This window comes from Marmota marmota, unplaced genomic scaffold (assembly GCF_001458135.2).
Source record: "Marmota marmota marmota unplaced genomic scaffold, marMar, whole genome shotgun sequence".
Lineage (NCBI taxonomy): Eukaryota > Metazoa > Chordata > Mammalia > Rodentia > Sciuridae > Marmota > Marmota marmota.
Window position 1 is genome coordinate 2,752,420 of NW_026000119.1, and position 20,017 is coordinate 2,772,436.

Sequence of the window (20,017 nt, forward strand, 5' to 3'; positions counted from 1 at the left end):
GGCGCACACAGCAGGCGCGCCCCGCGCAGGGGACTGGCTGTCCCCAGCCCCACCGCAGCTACACCGGCGCCCGCTCAGCCTTTCGGCCGCGGCGGTCGTGAGCTCGGCGCCCCGCACTATGCAGCCCTATCTGCGCCTCATGCGGTTGGACAAGCCCATTGGTGAGTGCTGCCGGGCGCGCGCAAGAGCGGCCCGGGGCTCTGCGGGCCGCGGGTCTCCGAGTGTACCCCTCGGAACTATCCGCGGTGGCCCGCCCGGGCGTATTGAAAATGAGCACCAGAAAGCCGGCTTGGCGCCTCGGTGTCGTGTGTTCTAGGACGGGTCACCTCGTTATAGGATCGGGACGGTCCCCGGAGGGACCAGCCGACTTTCACCCTGAGTCCCAGAGGCAGGCAAGAAGAAAAAAAATCCCACTGGTGTAAATGGTGAATCTACCGAAGCATTGCGTTCTCGTGGCCCCGCATTTGCAACTTTTCAGTGTTGAAGCACTTCTGCAGTTACTAGAGAGATGGATCCTCTCCACAATCCTGTGAGGCAAATACTAAAGACACTGAAGAAACTAAGGGTCCTCATCAGACCCAGACCAGAGCCTAGCGGTTCAGTGCTGAACTTCCTCCCCCCGCCCAGTCATCCGTAACAAAAGATTTAGTACATTTGAAGGCAGTTGGTACATCCCTTCTGGACCTTATAATCGCCCGCTGAGAGGATTTCCCAGACCTCCTATTCAACACCTACCACCTCACTCTCTACCTCTTTTTTTTTTTTTCCAATAGCATTCACCATTAACTATCTCTATGCACTTATTTTATTGACTCCTCTAATGTAATATAAGCTCCGTATACCTGGGACTTAACTCTTGTCTACTCTAGAACATTTTTGGCAATAGTATTAACTGAATTAATAAGTTCTTATCACATCGCCCTAGCCATAGGGATAGAAAGAGCTATGGAAACTCCCTGCTTTCGAGGATATCTGGTATGTTTGGAAAAGATACTTGATGAAATGGGAAGTATGGGATCAAATAGGAGTAGTACAGTGCTGCAGAAAAAAATAGAGAAATTACTTTGGGTCTCGAAAAAAAAAAAGAAACTTCAAAAAGTTTTAAGAAGAAATTGTACTCCAAAGAATATTTTGATTTTGCAGAGGAGGAAAGAGGTCTTGGTGGGGGAAATATTTTTGCAAAGATCCAAGGGTGGAGTGTTGGAGCAATAAGAGTATGAGCCTCACCTGCAACTCCCAAGAGGGTATAGAAAATTGCAGGAGACAAGGCTGGACTAAAGAAGATGAATAACAAGGAGAAAGAGGATAAGGCTGTATTCTAGCTAATGTGGATGTTGACATTTGCCATATCAGGGTATGGAAACACATTTGAATGCCTACATGTATTCACTTGGCCTTTGTCCATTCAAGACCCCCAATTAGGGCTTGTTTTGTCTAGATTTGTACTCCTATTTGGAATCAGATAACTGAGTCATAACAGTTAGCAATTAAAGTAAAAAATATATTAAATAATAGGTATAGCCCTGTCATTGTTGGAATGACCCCCTTGCATTTGGGGGCCAGATTCAGGTTTAATAGGCATAAATTTATAAATTTATAGGCATAAATTTTATAGGCATAAATTTCTAACCCCAGTTCTAATCTAAAGCTTCACTGTTAGTTCTGTTCTTGGATTCTGCATCACAGAACTATATGAGAGATTTACAGACATTCTAAAAAGACCAATAGCTGCCATTATTACTATTTCCATAATTAAACCTCTGGCTTCTATCTTACTGACTGAACATTTTGCCATGTAACCGGAGTCTATAAACAATTTATGAGCAAGTTTTGGAGCCAGATCTCTTAGATTTGGATCTCTACATCACACATTTGAGAGACCTTAGTTAAACTACTTTACCTCTTTGGGCTAGATTTCTTAACTATAAAGTGAAGATACTAATAACAATTTCATAAGGTTATCAGGAAGTGCCTGGCATATAACAAGGACTCAAGAAATATAAGCCAGAAGTAATTATTAGAGAAAGTTGTGTTTATGGTCATGTACGTTAAGATACCATCCTTACGATACATCTTTTGAGTCTAAATAAAATGATTACAGAATTTTTCAGGAAACTTAAAAATTTAGTCAACAAACATTTTTGAGCCCTTACATATGCCAGGGACAATAATTGAAAGAATTCCTGGTTTAATATTTATTTATTTAAGTTATCCTGTAAGGCAATTTTGTATGCATTATTTTACTTTTTAGAGCTACATTTTGATACTTTCATAAAGCAGTAGATTTCATTGTTTTTGAAGATATAATAACTTCTTTAAAATGGGTCAATCAACATTTTTCAGTTGGTGGCGCTCTTTCAACAGAAGTTTCAGTAGGTGGCGCTCTTTCCACTAAATTGGCAGTATAATTTTTTGTTTTACTGCATTTATGGGTGATTATGTTTTCTTAAAGTTAACCCACAAGTAGTGAATGAATATTAGGCTCTCTTTTTACAAGCACTTTGGTCTGCCCATCTCTTCTCAGACCTGATCTCGATTTTTTTTTTTCTTTTTATTAGAAACTTCAGTTCTACTTGCACCAGTAAATAATAGCTGTGAAGTAATTATTTCTTCTCTAGGCTAGGATGATAGTGTCAGCAATATCTCTATTCCTTGCAAATTCTACTGGCGGCTCCAAGGTAAAGGAAGTAGTCAAACCTATTATCTTTTACTTAACCTCTGTTTTCCTGTTTTTTCATCTGTAAGATAGAGTTACTAATAGAACCTATTTTATGAGGATGTTATTGAGGTTTGGATGAGTTTATGTATAAAAAATATTTGAAACACTGCCTGACATTTTGTGAACATTCAGTAAATGTTAATGTTATTATTTTAGGTGGGATACACTAAATATGAATCTCTCCAGGACAATCTGAATTCAGGTACTGGACTGGGCATGTCGCAAGTTTTAGCTTGAGGCCTCTCCTTGACTTTTCTGCTCTGAGTTTAAGCACCCACTGGAAAAGATTCCCTGATTCTTCTTCACCTCCTCCCCAAATAACTTGGGTAGTTCTATTTTATCCCTTTATAGCACCTTGTTCCTGTATAGTTGTTGGATTAGTCTTTCATCTAATTTCTTACTTTTGATTTATAAGCATTATGAAGGCAGAAAGCAGCTCTTTATTGGTCACCATTGTATTCCTGTTTCCTAGCACAAGTGTGTGCTTCATAAATATTTATAAATGAATAAATTTACATTCATAAATGATTATGGGAACATTGGTCATTTGGCCATTTTTTTTTTTTTTTTTTTTGCAGGATTTTATCTTCATTTATCCCAGAATCCTTTTTCTCTTGTTCCTGAATAAGGGAAGAAAACTCAAGAGTTTTATCTAATTGGCACCATATCCAAACATTAGTTGACAGGCTTTCTTTTTAAAGTAGAATATCTATTGAAGTTCATGTGTAAAGTCTTATCTGTATAATCTATTTGCTTAATTTCTTTTTTCATTCTTTTTAAATAAATGACAGTGGAATGCATTACAATTCTTGTTACACATATACAGCACAATTTTTCGTATCTCTGGTTGTATATAAAGTATGCTCACACAAATTCGTGTCTTCATACATGTACTTTGGATAATGATGTCCATCACATTCCACCATCCTTGTTAACCCCCTGCCCCTTCCCTTCCCCTCCCATCCCTCTGCCCTATCTAGAGTTCATCTATTTCTCCCATGCTCCCCCTCCCTACTCCACTTTGAGTCAGTCAGCTTATATCGGAGAAAACATTCAACATTTGTATTTTTAGGATTGGCTAACTTCACTTAGCATTATCTTCACCAATGCGATCCATTTACCTGCAAATGCCATGATTTTATTCTCTTTTATTGCTGAGTAATAACCCATTGTGTATATATGCCACATTTTTTTTTATCCATTCATCAACTGAAGAGTATCTAGGTTGGTTCCACAGTTTAGCTATTGTGAATTATGCCACTAGAAACATTGATGTTGCTGTGTCCCTGTAATATGCTGTTTTTAAGTCCTTTAGGTATAGACCGAGGAGAGGGATAGTTGGGTCAAATGGTGGTTCCATTCCCGGTTTTCCAAGGAATTTCCATACTGCTTTCCATAATGGCTGCACCAATTTGCAGTCTCACTAGCAATGTGTGAGTGTACCTTTTTCCCCACATCTTCACCAACACTTACTGTTGTTTGTCTTCATAATAGCAGCCATTCTGACTGGAGTGAGATGATATCTTAGAGTAGTTTTGATTTACATTTCTCTAATTGCTAGAGATGATGAACATTTTTTCATATATTTGTAGATTGACTGGATATCCTCTTCTTCAACAAATAGTGCTGGGGAAACTGGAAATCCATTTGCAACAAAATGAAATTAAACCCCTATCTCTCACCATGCACAAAACTCAACTCAAAGTGGATCAAGGACCTAGGAATTAAACCAGAGACTCTGCATCTAATAGAAGAAAAAGTAGGCCCTAATCTTCATCATGTCAGATTAGGCGCCAACTTCCTTAATAAGACTCCTATAGCATAAGAATTAAAACCAAGAATCAATAAGTGGGATGAATTCAAACTAAAAAGCTTCTTCTCAGCAAAAGAAACAGTGAGGTGAATAGAGAGCCTACATCTCGGAAGCAAATTTTTACCCCTCACACATCAAGTAGAGCACTATCTCTAGGGTATATAAAGAACTCAAAAGCTAAACACCAAAAAACAAATAACCCAATCTATTTGCTTAATTTCATCTAGTTTGTGGGTTAAATACTAAGAATTAACTCTGTTTGTACATGTAGTTGTAACATATGTTACAAATAACAAATAGCTGTATGCGAATAACTCCTCTCCTCCAAGACCATCTCAGTGTATTGTACTAACTGTAAAGGAGGTTTCTGTTAACTTTTTTGAGCAGCTATTATGTGCAAATGATACAGAATTCAGAAGTTGCCAGGCTAGAGTGAAAAATAAGTTTTCCACCCCTCTTATTCATGCAGTTCCCCTTTTCAGAAGCAATTATTATGTTTCTAATGTGCCCCTACTGACATAGTATGTGAACATACTAACACATATATGTATTTGTTTTATACATAGATGTGTTTTATACAAATTCATAGCATAACAGTTTTTAAGTTATCCTCTATAAGGGTAGGACCATTTTATAACCTCATCAGAAATACATGAGTGTCTAACTCCCAGGGTATGTCATCAGACTTTGGGTTTTGCCAGTCTTACAGGTGAAAAATGTTGTCTCAATGTAGTTTTAATGTGTTTCTCAAAGTTGAGTGTCTCTTCTTGTGAATAAGAGCCATTTGTATATCTTTTTGTGCAAACTTTTATTACGTCTTTTATTCCTTTTTTGTTGGACTACTGATCTCTTTCTTCTTCATTTCTATGGGCTCTTTACATATTAGGGAGAACAGTCCTTTATAATATTTGTTTTCCCAGTTCTGTCATGTATTTTTTTACTTTGCTTATAGTGCTCCTTACTTCAGTAGCATGAGCATTTAAACAAATAAAAACAGTTAACTGATGAGTGTTTGTACCTGTTTTGTCTTTATATTTTTTGCTTAGGAACCTGGCTACTGTATTTGCCATGTACCTGGAGCATTGGTTTGGCAGCTGAACCAGGTTGTTTTCCAGATTGGTACATGTTATCCCTCTTTGGCACTGGAGCTATTCTGATGCGTGGAGCAGGCTGTACTATTAATGACATGTGGGACCATGACTACGATAAAAAGGTAGTTTTATCCTGAAAAATAACAGAGTGGCTTCTCTCAATTCTACAGAATAACATGGTGGCATTACTTTTGAATGCCATAAAAAGCAACAGGATCAATTAGTGTCCTCACTAAAAGCCAGCATGAGAAATGTCAGTGTCACTTGAAAAGTTGGTATTGCAAAGTGCAGTTTACTTTCTTCCTCAACACAAGAGTAGCATGGGGCAAACTGTACGTCATTTTACAAAAAAAAAAAAAAAAGTTTTTAGTTGTAGATGGACATAATACCTTTATTTTATTTATTTATTTTGTATATAGTGCTAAGGATTGAACCCAGTGCTTCACACTTGCTAGACAAGCACTTACCACTAAGCCATAACCCCAGCCCATGCACTTCATTTTGGCAAAGCTAATTCACAAGAATTTGGGAGACTGAGGGTAAAGGAGATAAAGGGTAGGAGTAAAAGTGAAAAATCCCTCCTGAACCTTTTAGTGTCCAAAAGATCTGCTGTCCCTTTCATTGAGATGTATGTGGTGCCCTAACTATGCTTATTTATCAAATCTTAATCTAAATTCTCCCGTAAGCATTGGTTATACAGGAGTTCCCTTTATCCTTGGTTTTGCCTTTTGTGGTTTAAATTATCCAACGTCAAGTACAACATTAAATGGAAAATTACAGAAATAAACAATTTGTAAGTTTTATATTGTGCACCATTCTGAGTAGAATGGTGAACTCTCTTTTATTAAGGTATATTGTTATGATTTTATTCATTTTTAATTGTTGTAGTTAATATCCTACTGTATCTAATCTATAAATTAACTACCTTCAGTATGTACATAAAGGAATAGTATACTTAGGGTTTGGTATTCTCTGCTGTTTCAGGCATCCAGTGAAGTTCAAAATTCAGAATCTAGGATCTGAGAACCCAGTATTTGAATTCATCACTTACTGGCTGGGTGAATTTTGGCAAATTACTTAAGCTCTTCTAGTTGGTTACTTAAGCTCTTCATGTTCTGGTTTCATAGAATATGTTTTGACCAATGTGTCATATCATCTCTATTCTTGATGGAGTCTTGTTTATTTGAAGCTTTCAAATTTAGTTAGGTAATTCTGTACTACTTTATCTAGTGGTTAGTGATGTGGTTATTAGGATGGACTGACTGCTATCCTTTAGCATCTGTGACCTTGGAAAGTTACAAAGCCTCTTCCTCAGTTTCATTAACATTAGTAGTTTCAAGAACTTGTGAATGACTATGAGGATTGAGTGAAAGGATGCAGATATGGCTCTTGGAATAGTAGCACATTGTGAACACTCATTAACTTGTTAGAATAATGATAATATCTTGAAATAAATACAAAAACAAATACTATTTCCAATTTCAAACTTTAGAACCATATCAGGAATAAAGATCCAAGTCTGGTACTCTAACTAGGATGTATCTTTACAGTTTTGGATGAGTTGCTTTATTGCATAATGAAACATGATATAAATCTAATTGGCAGACTTTTTCTATAAAGAACTAGTTAGTAAATACTTGAGGCTTTGTAGGCCAAGTTGCCTTGTTGCAAATAATCAATCCTTTGTTAGAGTGTGAAAGCATACATATATAATATATAAAAAAGTATGGCTGTGTTTCTCAATAAAACTTTATTTATAGACATTGAGGTTTGAATTTCATGTTATTTTAATGTTTACATTACTTTTTTAAAAAAAAATTATTTCCAGCCATTTAAAAAATGTTAAAAACCATTCTTAGCTCATTGGCTGCACAGAGGTAGGCAGTAGACTGTATTTGCCCTACAAAACATAACCTTTGATATCAGTCATAAAAAAATATGTTGTTAACAATAGGTAATATTTGTTGCATACTTACATGCCTCAGTGCATTTACTCTATAAGGTGGTGCTATTATTATTTCTTCCTATTTTTCCTTTAATAGATAAGTAACCTGAGGCTAGAAGAGCTTAAGTCATTTGCCAGAATTCACCCAGCTAGTAAGTGATGGATTCAAATGCTGAGTTCTTAGATCCCGGATTCTGAATTTTTAACTTCTGGCAATTTTGAAATTTTTGGTTACATTCTTTATTTGTGGTTGAATTTAAGATAATCACATTTCCTGAAGGAAAAGAACAGTTAGTATATATAATTTGTCTATTTAACAGCTCTGTCTGTTCACATTCTTCAGAGTGGTTTTGCCCTTAGCATTTGGGTATAGTTGATTGAATGTATAGACACATTCTTAAGTAACCTGGCAAAAGCACCCCCCTTACGAGCCCAGATATGTCTTCTTTCTCATGTCTGAATTCTGAGGGTAATGCTTCCTGTGCTCAAAACATTCATGTGATATTAACCTCTCTAATATCTCTTGCAGTTTCCTCTTTCCTGAGAATTCTCATTAGTATGGTGCATCTTTTTTTTTTAATGGAAATTGAATTTGTGTATTTGTTATGCTGAGTAGCTAAAAAAAACTAGATAAAGAAGTTGCTTTGATTGGTTTGAAGAAGATGGAGATGGGAAATAGGGGATGGGAATCTTGAGCTCTTTTCAAAGCTGTTTCAAGTTGCAGTCTAATTCTTGGCAATACTTCAAATGTTGTTTTCTTTCTATTTATATTTGTACCTTGGTGCCTACCATAGGCCAAACATTTGATTAACTATTTAAATAAATGAGTCATTAAATGAGGCTAACATATCTATTTTTATGTGTTAAGGTTACAAGAACAGCAAATCGTCCGATAGCTGCTGGAGACATTTCAATTTTTCAGTCCTTTGTTTTTCTTGGAGGACAGCTGACCTTGGCACTGGGTATTCTTCTGTGTTTGAATTACTACAGGTATATTAAATGTGTTTTCATAATCATGTATAAAAATCTCTTCTTTGAAATGAAAAAAGTAAGAAAAAAGTAAAATAGAAATAGTTTTATCACATAGTTGCTTATTGACTACCTGACAAGCATCTGTAAGTTAGCAAGCATAAATACAGTAAACCACCACACATTAAAAAATCTGCTTCAAGGATGCTCTCAGCCAAAGGAGTTAAGAGATCATCATTTAATTTGTTCTGAACCACCTTCATTGTTTGTACAATGTGTTCCCAGAGGAACACAAGGTACTTTGTTGGGTTTTATAAGTGTGTATACACCCACATGTATATGTAGTTTGATTTATGCTGATAATTTTATCTGAAGTACATGGAAGCAGGAGTGATTAGAATCATTTTCAGTAAGAGGAATTGTGTCTTTCCCAGATTCATGTAACTAATGAATGACAGAAGAAATAAGTGGGAGGACTCCTAGATCTCTTAAACTGAGACACAATGTGTGTATAAGAAGACTGTTACAGAATACCTCAAGGCTGTGTGTGTGTGTGTGTGTGTGTGTGTTGGAGTTGGAGAGGTTTCAGCATATAAGTATTACTTTATAGAAACTGGACTTAATTACATGTCTTGCCCTGATAGCATAAAAGCACTTTTGGAAGGTTATTCCTGGAGGGATGGTGTTAGATGAAATTTGGGGTTTTTTTGTTTTGTTCTGTTTTGGGTGTTTTTTGGTACCGGGGATTGAACTCAAGGGCACTCAACCACTGAGCCACATCCCCAGCCCTATTTTGTATTTTCTTTAGAGATAGGGTCTCACTGAATTGCTTAACGCCTCCCTGTTGCTGAGGCTGGCTTTGAACTTGTGGTCCTCCTGCCTCAGCCTCCCGAGCTGCTGGGATTACAGGTGTGTGCCACCATGCCCAGCTGAAATTTGGGTATTTAAGAACATCTTATGGTTCCATAGTTGCTTTCTTTTTCCTGAGAAGTAACAGTTTTCTCATCTGTAAAAAGGAATGAGAATAAAGCCTCCTGCCTCCTGGGGTCATTGTGAAGATTCTCATGAGTTAACAAATGTAAAGTACCTACAATAGTGCCAAGTATAAGAGTACTATGTGTATTAGTTGTTATTTTGTTGGGGTTTTGTAATAACACTTAAAATATTTTTCTAATTAGTCCTTTAATAGAAAAAGTCAAAGTTTAGGAAGAAAATTTTACATAACAGAAAATATTACTTAAGATAAAAATATCTTCCACTTAGTATTACTAATGCGTTAAAATACTTAGTTGTTTCTAATGATTAATCCTGTTTTTCCTGTTTTCAGTATAGCTCTGGGAGCAGCATCCTTACTTCTTGTCATCACCTACCCACTAATGAAGAGAATTACATACTGGCCTCAGTTAGCCTTGGGTGAGCTTGGAATAGCTAAGTATTTCCTTTGATACTCCCAACATATATATATATTTATTTATTTATGTATAGAGAGAGAGACAGAGATTAAATATCAAGTCAGTTATGAATTTTCCAAACCAAATTAATTTTTATATTATAAAGAGGGCATTTATTCATTCCTATTGACTAAGAAAATCTTGCATATTTATTTAATTGTCATCCCCATCCTCATCATCATTATTTTCTGGAATCTTTTTAAAAAGCCTGCCCCTGTTCCAGACCCTGTGACATACACCTGTAATCCCAGCTACACTGGAGGCTGAGGAGGAGGATTGCAAGTTCAAGGTCACTTAGCCAGACCCTATCTCAAAAAGGGCTGAGGATATAGCTTCATAGTAGAGTGCCCCTGGGTACAGTCCTCAGTAACACCCCCCCCCCCGCTCCGACAAATCTAGGCATGTTGTAAAAAGATGATTGATATGGGTGCCCTAAAAAATTTGGGGAATGAGATAGGAAGCATTCTAGAAGAACAAGGATTAAAAGTATGTGTGATAGCTTAGATAGTAGCCATTCTGTGAAGCTTTCTTAGACTTCCCAAGAAGGCATTAATCTCTGGACTTCCATAGCCCTCTACTGTGGCATTTACTCATTTTAATATTAATTCAACAAAAATATATTGACAGCCTCCTATGTTTCCCCATTAATAAATTGTAAGAGGGCTGGGGATGTGGCTCAAGCGGTAGCGCGCTTGCCTGGCATGCGTGCGGCCCGGGTTCGATCCTTAGCACCACATACAAACAAAGATGTTGTGACCACCGAAAGCTAAAAAATAAATAAAATATTAAAAAAAAAATAAAAAATAAATTGTAAGTAACTAAAAGTTAAGGCATGCTTTACATATGGCAGTATCTAACATATAGTATTTGGCATAGTGCAGGTCTTCAGTAGATTATTTGTTGGTGAAAAGAGAGAAAGATAGGTATGTTAATAAGTAAGTCAAAATCTATTGCAAAAAAATCTACTCCTAGACTTTTCTATTTTTCTAGAATGTTCTAGATTATTCCAAGAGTGATTCTAGGTTTGGGGACCATTCTTCCAACAAATAATAGAGCAAAAGGGCACTCCAGCCAATTGATGAAAGCCTGACTTGTTGTGATAGAATTATTTATCTTCTTCTAAGATTTCTAATTGAATGCTCTCTTTATTTTCATTATTAAAAAAAAAAAAAGTAGAAAATTATCTTCTTAACTAACTGGGAGTCTTTTGGTAGAAGGAGCCTAAGCATTTCCTATCCACAAGATAATACTCAAAAGCTGTTGCTTTACTTCTAACATTTATTAAACACTCCTTTTACCTGTGCCAGGAATTATCCTAGGTACTTGGAAGTCAAAAATGATCAAAACACATTTACCATCTTTAAGGAAGTAGAGAAGAAGACAAAAGATAAGCAGGTCTTTGTAGTACAGTGTAGCATGTGTGAATACTCTAGAACCACAGTTGAGGACATTTTCTGAATGGAAATAGGCAATAAAAGAGGAGAAAAGGGGTTTCTAAGAAAAAATATTGTTGCATTTAAGGTGTCTGAGGGAGTCACAGGCAGAGATGTTAAGTAGAATGTTAGTGTCTAGTCTGAAGCTTAGGGAAGTTATCAGACTTACAAATAGAGATTTAGGAGCTGTTATGTTCACATTCACCGTGGAGGATGGGCTTGTAGAATAGGTGAGTATTCCCATCTCTACTCTTATTTCTATAATTTACGGGAGAAGTTGAGTGGTATTGGAAAGAACTCCGTTTTTCAGGTCTAAGTTCAGACCCCAGTAGTTGCTGCTTACTGACTACACCAGGTGCCTTATTAGGCAGGGTGAATGTTCTCATTAAACCTATTTACCTTATTGGGTGATATTATTCTATTAGCTATGTTATTTTAATTCTTAATTAAATCCTGAGCCTTTTTCCTTTTTGGTAATTTTGAGCTAATAAGTGCCATAGACGGCTGAAAGAATTTAATGAAGGAACACATAGGAGTCTCTTCAGACCCTAAAACAGCAAACACTTAGTATATACAGATGCCCCTCTCCTTCCATGTGGAATTCTGAAGTACATCTTGACTTTTCCCCCTCTCTGTTTTACCAATCATAGGGCTGACTTTTAATTGGGGAGCATTACTTGGATGGTCTGCTATCAAGGGTTCCTGTGATCCATCTGTGTGCCTGCCTCTTTATTTTTCTGGAGTTATGTGGACACTGATATATGATACTATATATGCTCATCAGGTAAAGAAATAATATTTTTTCTTAACTTTGGTTTATATATTGTTTTTAGAGAATCTTAAAATCAGAACCAAATAAAGGAGAAAGTTTTTTTTTTCCTAAAAAGAAAGGCACAATTCCATAACTCCAACAAAATACTTGTTTCATATTTATGTATGTTAACCAAAGAGTTTGACTAGTCTGTTTTGTTTACAAGAATTTAAGTAATTTTTACTATATTCAAGAACTATTTTCAACACTTTTCAAATACTAGTTTATTGTTCACAATAGCCTGCAAGGAAGGTAATTTTATTATTGTCATTTTACAGATGTATGAAGTATGTATGAAATAACTTGGCCATGTCACACAGTAGGTGGCAGAGCTGAGATTCAAACTCAGTTTCCAGAATCTGCATTTTTAATGTTATACAATCCTTCCCCTCTATATACCTTTAATCGTTGTATTGGTCATTTTTTTTTTTACTTAGTACAGGTAGATAGCATTGTCGCACATTTTTACTGATTCTTTGTCATTGTCACGTTAAGACTACATAATATCCATTAACTTGGTATGCCATAGTTATTTTAAATTTAACAGTATGTCTATTTTGGCCATTTAAGCTGTTTCTGAGTTTTTACAATTTATAAATAGTATTTATAAATATTATAAATCATTAATAGTTCATGAACATGAGGTCTTCAGGTAAATTTTTATGAATGGTATTATAGAATTAAAGGTATACACTTTTATAGCTCTTTTTTTAATTTTTAAAAATATTTATTTATTTATGTATCTTTAGTTTTAGGTGGACACATTATTTTGTTTTTATGTGGTGCTGAGGATCGAACCCAGTGCTTCATGCATGCCAGGCGAGCGCTCTACCACTGAGCCACAACCCCAGCCCTTTTTTTATAGCTCTTGATAATGCTTTGTCATAATTTTGATTTTAGAAACTTCTTTTTTTAACATTTTTTTATTTATGACCTTGTACATTTATGCTTTTTTCTACCTTGAGATGCAGTTGACAAAAAATTATATTTTCAAGATATATAATGTGATAATTTGATATACATATACATTGTGAAATGATTACCATAATCAAATTAATTGACACACTCATCACTACAATTAATTACCGTTTGTGCATGTGGTGAGGGTGTTTATAAACTTTAAAAATTTTTTAACAACATTTTTCTTAGAAATTATGATTATATATTCTCAATTATTTGCTTAAAGAATATGTCATGATTTAATAAAATTGTTTTTGTAGTATTTCAACCTAGGTTTCATCCTTTTTACTCTATTACTGCTACATATGGAGAAGCAGATCTGTAATCAGTCTTATTTCTGAAGTAGTATTTGACTCACAGTTTAGGAGAGATACTAAGCTAGTGATTAGAATAACTGTACTCCAATTAAATTGACTTCTTTAGTAAAACACCACATACTCACTGAGACTTATGATTCACATAATTAGGCAGTTTTTACCCTGAATGTGATTACAGTATGAAAGAAAAAGAAATAGGTTAATCCCATACTTAACTGTAGTTTAGATTTGGTCCCTAAAAGATAGCTTGTCGGGTAGCTGACTGTCCGCAGGTGAGTATACAGTTCAGCATGCAGCCACTGATATCATGTGACCCTAATTACAACATACAATTACTGGGGGAGACCACACAGCTAGATGTGCATAAACAGAAAAGACTTGATGGGAAAGCCAAGGAATTGGGCTACAAGTATAGGGGATGGATGTGATTATGTGGTGAGTGAGCATTTTACCTGTATTAAAATACGTAAGAAATTATTGAGATTTGAGAACTTTGAGGTAGAAAGGAGCTATGTGAAGAATTAGAGTTTTAATCATGATATAGTAATGTGATATAATTTAAATCATTTTATGGTTGGTTATAAGAAATAAAATACATGGGAATAGAGCTGGCTGATGATTTTAGTATTGCATGTAAATTTGGTTCAGTCTGCATATTCATTATGATTAGTCTATATTTCTATGTTAGTGTCTTCTCTTACAGGTTGTGATATATCAGCATGCTCTTTAAAAGACTTTTCTTCTATAGCTAAAAGGCAGCGATAATTGAATAACCTTGGGAATATATTTAAAACTGCTAAATTATACATTTTGAAATATGAAATTTGTGTATATAGTTAAATCCCCTAAAAAACAATTTCTTATTATTTTCTGATATTAGGACAAAAGAGACGATGCTCTGATTGGTCTTAAGTCCACAGCACTGCGGTTCCAAGAAAACACCAAGCAGTGGCTAACTGGCTTCAGTGTTGCCATGATGGGGGCGCTGAGCCTAGTGGGAGTAAATAGTGATCAAACTGTACCATACTATGCTGCTCTGGCCACCGTCGGAGCCCATCTAGCTCACCAGGTTTGAACTTTTTCTTTTTTCCCTCATTTTTCCTTGGTATAAATTATAAAAATTATTTAAACAAAGTGCCCTCTATGTTTAGCAAGGAACTTCTTAAACAACCAGTTGATTTGTATTACCTTGAATTGCCCCTTCCCCTGCCCCAAGTTGTCATATTAAATATTTGGCTAAGTTATTTTAGAGAAATATTATAAACCTAAGCTTGGATTTTCCCCTTTGATTTTCCTGGAATTACTTCTGCTGCATCTGGGAAAATTTCAGCAGTGTGTGAAACTTGTGGATTGAGTTGAATTACTCTAAAAGCAAACTGATAAACCAAACTTAAAAAAAAAAAAAAAAAAATCTTAGTTTCTATTGATGATTAGTAGACTAATCATTCAGAAGTTTTGGTTTCACTGACATTGAGACCAGTGCCAGGTAAGACATGACATGTAAACATGTCTAGGTTCTGCCTAGAAAGAAGGAAATTATAATTTCAAAATATTCACCCAGCACCACATCGCAAGTCCCTACAAGCTTATAGTGAAAGTCTGCATTATTGACTTATAAAATGAATGAACTAAATCTAATTTTAATTTAATAAATTGGCTATTTGTATCAGTGTTCTCTTTTTTTTTCTTTGAATAGAATTGACAAGATGTTGGTGAACCTTTGCTTAGGTGATCTATTTTATATTTTAGGCAGATTGTTATGAGTTACTGGTCAGTGTAGGCAAGACTTGTACAACAAGGAATGGTATGAAGGAAACTGAAATCTAATGTACTGATTTTCCGGCATTGTTTTTTCATTGTGAAAGCTAAAAGATGTGAATTGGTAATTCTCTAGAATATCACCATTTTCCTCTTTAGAATTTCTCAGCATCCCCTTCTGGCCATAACTTATTTCTATGAGGGCTGTCATCATCAATTGATTATCTGGTCTGGATAATAGATATACATGAATATTTAAGCACCTGGATATTAGATGGAAGAGGAACACAAAAATTATGAGAACAACCACAAATATAAGGAAACTGTGTAACCCACTTTACATTTGCAGCTGCATATGTCTAGTCCTTAATGCAGTGTTCTAAGATGGATATAATCTTCTAGTATTTGAATAGAAAGGAAACTCATGATGTTAAATCTGTAGACCGTATAATGAGGAAGAACTAGTTCCCTATGCCTAGGGAAAACTAAAACAAGAACATGAGACTTTCATGACATATTTGCAGGGCTACCATGGAGGGGAAAGTATGTTGTGTTCTAGGTTCTCTATATCCCCTTCTCCATGTAGGGATGGGAAGAATGTTTAGAAATGTATAGGGACATCCCTGGTTCTCTCATACATTTAGTCACTGAGAGCCAAGAGTATTAACTGTTTCAGTGCACCAAACAGCCCTGCACAATAGAATTGTCCTGCACAAATGTGACTTGTCCTTGGTTGAGAGTAAAGTTTGAACCAGAGGATGAGAGTTGCAAGGAAACCAACTTCAGATCACTCTGTGTAAGGAAGAGCTTTCTGAGTATAGGGAACACTTTTGATCTGAAATGCTTGAGACAAGAAATACTTGAGAGTTTTGGAATATTTGCATATCCATATGGGGGATGGGACCCAAATCTAAAAACTAAGTTCATTTTTGTTTCATGTACATCTTATTCACATAACCTGAAGACAGTTCTATAAAATGTTTTTAATATGTCTGCATTTTGACTGCAGTTCGTTAAATGAGGCCAAGTGTCAAATTTTCCACTTGTGATGTCAAGTCTGCTGTGGTGTCAGTTTTGGAGTTTGGAGCATTTCAGATATTCGGCTTAGGGATGCTCAATCTATAGTCAGAACTAAGAATAGTATGAGTTACCTCTCAAAGCATTCACACACCCCTACCAGAAGTTTTTAGGACACAGCTTGGATGATTCTCAGTGAAAAATAATGATAGATTTTTCCACATTGGGAAACAATTTGGGATACAGTATTTCCCATTACTTAAAATTCAGTGACTACTATTTCCTCTGTATTGATTTGTTTCTTTGTTATATTACAAAACCCTGACTAGATACCAATGCAGTATTATGTTCTTCTCTTACAGATTTACACCCTAGACATCCACAGACCTGAGGATTGTTGGGATAAATTTACCTCCAACCGAACAATAGGAATAATCATTTTTTTAGGGATTGTCCTTGGGAACTTGTGGAAAGAAAAGAAGATAGATGAAACAAAGACAAATAAAGATAGTAAAATAGAAAATTAGCAAATAAAGTTTAGGAATTAGGAAAACAAATTTTGACAAAACACCCTCAGGCCTTGCAAGCACATAATTAGGTAAAATAAGAAATCTGGTGCAATATGTTAAAGAAGTAAGAACCAAAAGATGAAGATTTATATCATATTTACCTGGGTTTTAATTCATCTATTTGCTAGCAGAATTATTCCCCTGTCACAGAAACCAGGGACTCTCTTTAAGATTTGAGATGACCTTGATATTTAAAGTTGATGCATTCTTCTGCCCATTATAATTCTCATCTGAAGTTATGGAAATCATGAGAGTTTTGGCACTTTAGAAAAACCCTGATGTGTATCTCATCAAAATGAATGTCTCTGTAGGAAAATATAGTTTCTATTTATTTTTTATATTATCTAATTATAATTTATAAACTAGAAACATGTTTGAATGTATCATTCTTCTCCGTACCCCTTCAGAATGTTTCCAACACAGCAACCAGAGTAATTCTCTTAAGTGACCTAAGTAAGGTCATGTCATTCCTCTGCCCAGAACCCTCCAGGATCTCCCCTGGTCGCTCAGTACAAACTCAGAATCCTGTTACCTGCTAGACTTTCATGATCTGGCTTCATCTCTCATTACTCTTCATACTCAAACCTGCTCCAGCCATGCCGTGTGCCTTACTGTTCTCAGTCAGTGTAGGCAGACTCCTACCCTAGGGCCTTTTCATATACTATTCACTTTGCTTGAGTGAAAACTAGGTCTTACTCCTTTACTGCAGGTCTTTTTCTCTTCCCCGCTTCCCTCCCCCCACCCATCCTTTCTTCCTTCTTTTCTCTCACTGAATTGTGATCTTCCTGCATCCACCTCCCAAGTCACTGGAATATAAGCAAAGCACGCACTACTGCACCTGGCTTCCAGTCTTTTCTTGAACCTCACCTTCTCAAAGAGGCTTTTCTTAGTCACTGTTTCTAAAATTTATACAGATATTACCCATACTTCCTGTCTCTAAAAAGCTCTTCGTTGCTTTGCAGCACTTATTGTTAACCTAAAATACCTTTTACTTGATTTAAGTGACTATCATGGACAATGAAAGGAAGAGGCAATCACTTGTATATGTGGGTTGTGGGCAGCAACAAATGTTAACTTGTATAATATTGATGACAGTGACAGTAATGCAACCGACTGAGCACTTACATATTCCCATCACTGATCAATAAGCATAGGAAAAATTGTTTAACTTTTTCCAGCAAATAATGAAACATTGAAAGTGTTAAGACTTAGGACAGAAGTAGCAGCTGTAACTTTGCTGTAGTAGCAGTGAATTGAAGGAGGAAGAAGGAGGAACATGGTACCCTACTTTTAATTAAATATGATTGCCTTTAATTTTACCTAATTCTTACACTGATCAAGATAGAATTTAAGGGCTGGGGATGTGGCTTAAGCGGTAGCGCACTCGCCTGGCATGCGTACGGCCCGGGTTTGATCCTCAGCACCACATACAAACAAAGATGTTGTGTCTGCCGAAAACTAAAAAAAAATATATTAAAAAAATTATCTCTCTCTCTATCTTTAAAAAAAAAAGATAGAATTTAAATCTATTGATTTGTTTTCTTAATAATATCATGTTATATTTTAAAATGCTTAACCATCTTAACCCGTTATCATTGACTTCAGTTAAAAGGAGGATGAATGGCATTGGTTTCATTTTCCTAAGTTGAAAAAAATTGAAAGAAATTTTGGAATCAATAAAAATCTTGCAGCCATTTGTGAAGAATCGGGGCAGGAGAAGAGAAAGTTAATTCATAGATTCACTTGCTCTCAAAAGCTGCTAAAACTTAACTGGATCATTTTAGTTCTTTCACATTTCTGTTTTTGTCTTCCAGTAGACAAGCAGAAAAAAAAACAATATAAATGGGTAAGAGTAAGATAGGAAAAAAAAGATGAAGTAGGATATTAGCCTCTAGAATCAAGGACTCAAAACAATTCAGGCTCAGAAAGAACAATTGTCATCCATCTACAGTGAAGATTGTCTGTACCCTGTATAATTATGAGGGGTATTGCCAGACATAAAATGACAGTGGGAGTCACCAGTCTTGGGAAATCTATTAAATGGATAGAGTCCTTGCTCTAGACATCTACTTTGGATTCTGTGAGTCTGTATAGAGAAATGAGTGAAAGAGTTCTATAAATTGTGGACAATCATCTTGCTTAAATTTATGATATCACATGTGCTGCCTCTCCCTCTTCCTGAATTTCTTTGCTACTTTGCTCAATGCCTAGATTAGAAAGGCCTTCATAATCAGGTCCCACCCTACCATTTCCCAACTCAGCCTCAAACCTCAACCCTCAGGGCCTCTCTTCACTATCTTCAGATCACACTCACGCCCTTCTCTCTCATTACAACTGTTATGCCAGCAGATAGTATGGTGAGGCCCCTGGAGTAATAGGCCCAGGTGTGAGTACTCTGGCAGTCTTCAGCTAGGACCCCTCTGGCACCATGTCCTCATCTGCCAAACTGAGCTATCATTAACATTTAACTAATTTGGGATATGTTTGAGTTATGGACTGACTTTTATGCCCCAGAAAACTTCATATATTGAAGTTCTAACCCCTTGTATCTCAAAATACCCCTTGTCTGTATTTGCAGATAAGATCTTTAAAGAAGTGATTGAGTTAAAATGAGATCTTTAGGGTGTATACTAATCCAGTGTGATTGATGTCCTTGTAAGAAGGAAATCTAGACTAGACACTAGACAAATGAATGCATAGAGACCATGCACACACACACTGCAAGAAGGTAGCTGGCATCTGCAAGCAAAGGATAGAGGCCTCAGGAAAAAACAAACCTGCTAGCACTTTGATCTCAGCCATTTTATATCCAGAACTGTGAGAAAACAAATTTGCTTTTTAAGTCACCTAATCTGTAGTAGTTTGTAATGGCAGTCCTATAAAACTAACAGGAAGCCCTGAGCCTGGCATAGGAAAGCCATCTACAAAGGGAATTCACAGAAACACTCTCATTTTCCTGCAATTCTTTTTTTTTTTTTTATTGGTTGTTCAAAACATTATAAAGCTCTTGACATATCATATTTCATACATTAGATTCAAGTTGGTTATGAACTCCCAATTTTACCCCAAATACAGATTGCAGAATCACATCGGTTACACATCCACATTTTTACATAATGCCCTATTAGTAACTGTTGTATTCTGCTACCTTTCCTATCCTCTAC

At 35.9% G+C, this 20,017-nt stretch overlaps 1 protein-coding gene across 1 annotated transcript in view; it reads left to right on the plus strand.

The window, feature by feature from the left end:
* The window catches only part of Coq2 (coenzyme Q2, polyprenyltransferase), a 17,590-nt gene extending 368 nt beyond the window's left edge, over positions 1 to 17,222 (plus strand). The window contains exons 2-8 of the mRNA XM_048784735.1: positions 1 to 161; positions 5,579 to 5,745; positions 8,437 to 8,558; positions 9,865 to 9,950; positions 12,072 to 12,205; positions 14,390 to 14,578; positions 16,647 to 17,222. Coding sequence (XP_048640692.1) covers positions 1 to 161; positions 5,579 to 5,745; positions 8,437 to 8,558; positions 9,865 to 9,950; positions 12,072 to 12,205; positions 14,390 to 14,578; positions 16,647 to 16,811 — 1,024 coding nt within the window. The 3' untranslated portion in view covers positions 16,812 to 17,222. The remainder of the gene's footprint in view (positions 162 to 5,578; positions 5,746 to 8,436; positions 8,559 to 9,864; positions 9,951 to 12,071; positions 12,206 to 14,389; positions 14,579 to 16,646) is intronic.
* Positions 17,223 to 20,017: the final 2,795 nt, after the last annotated feature.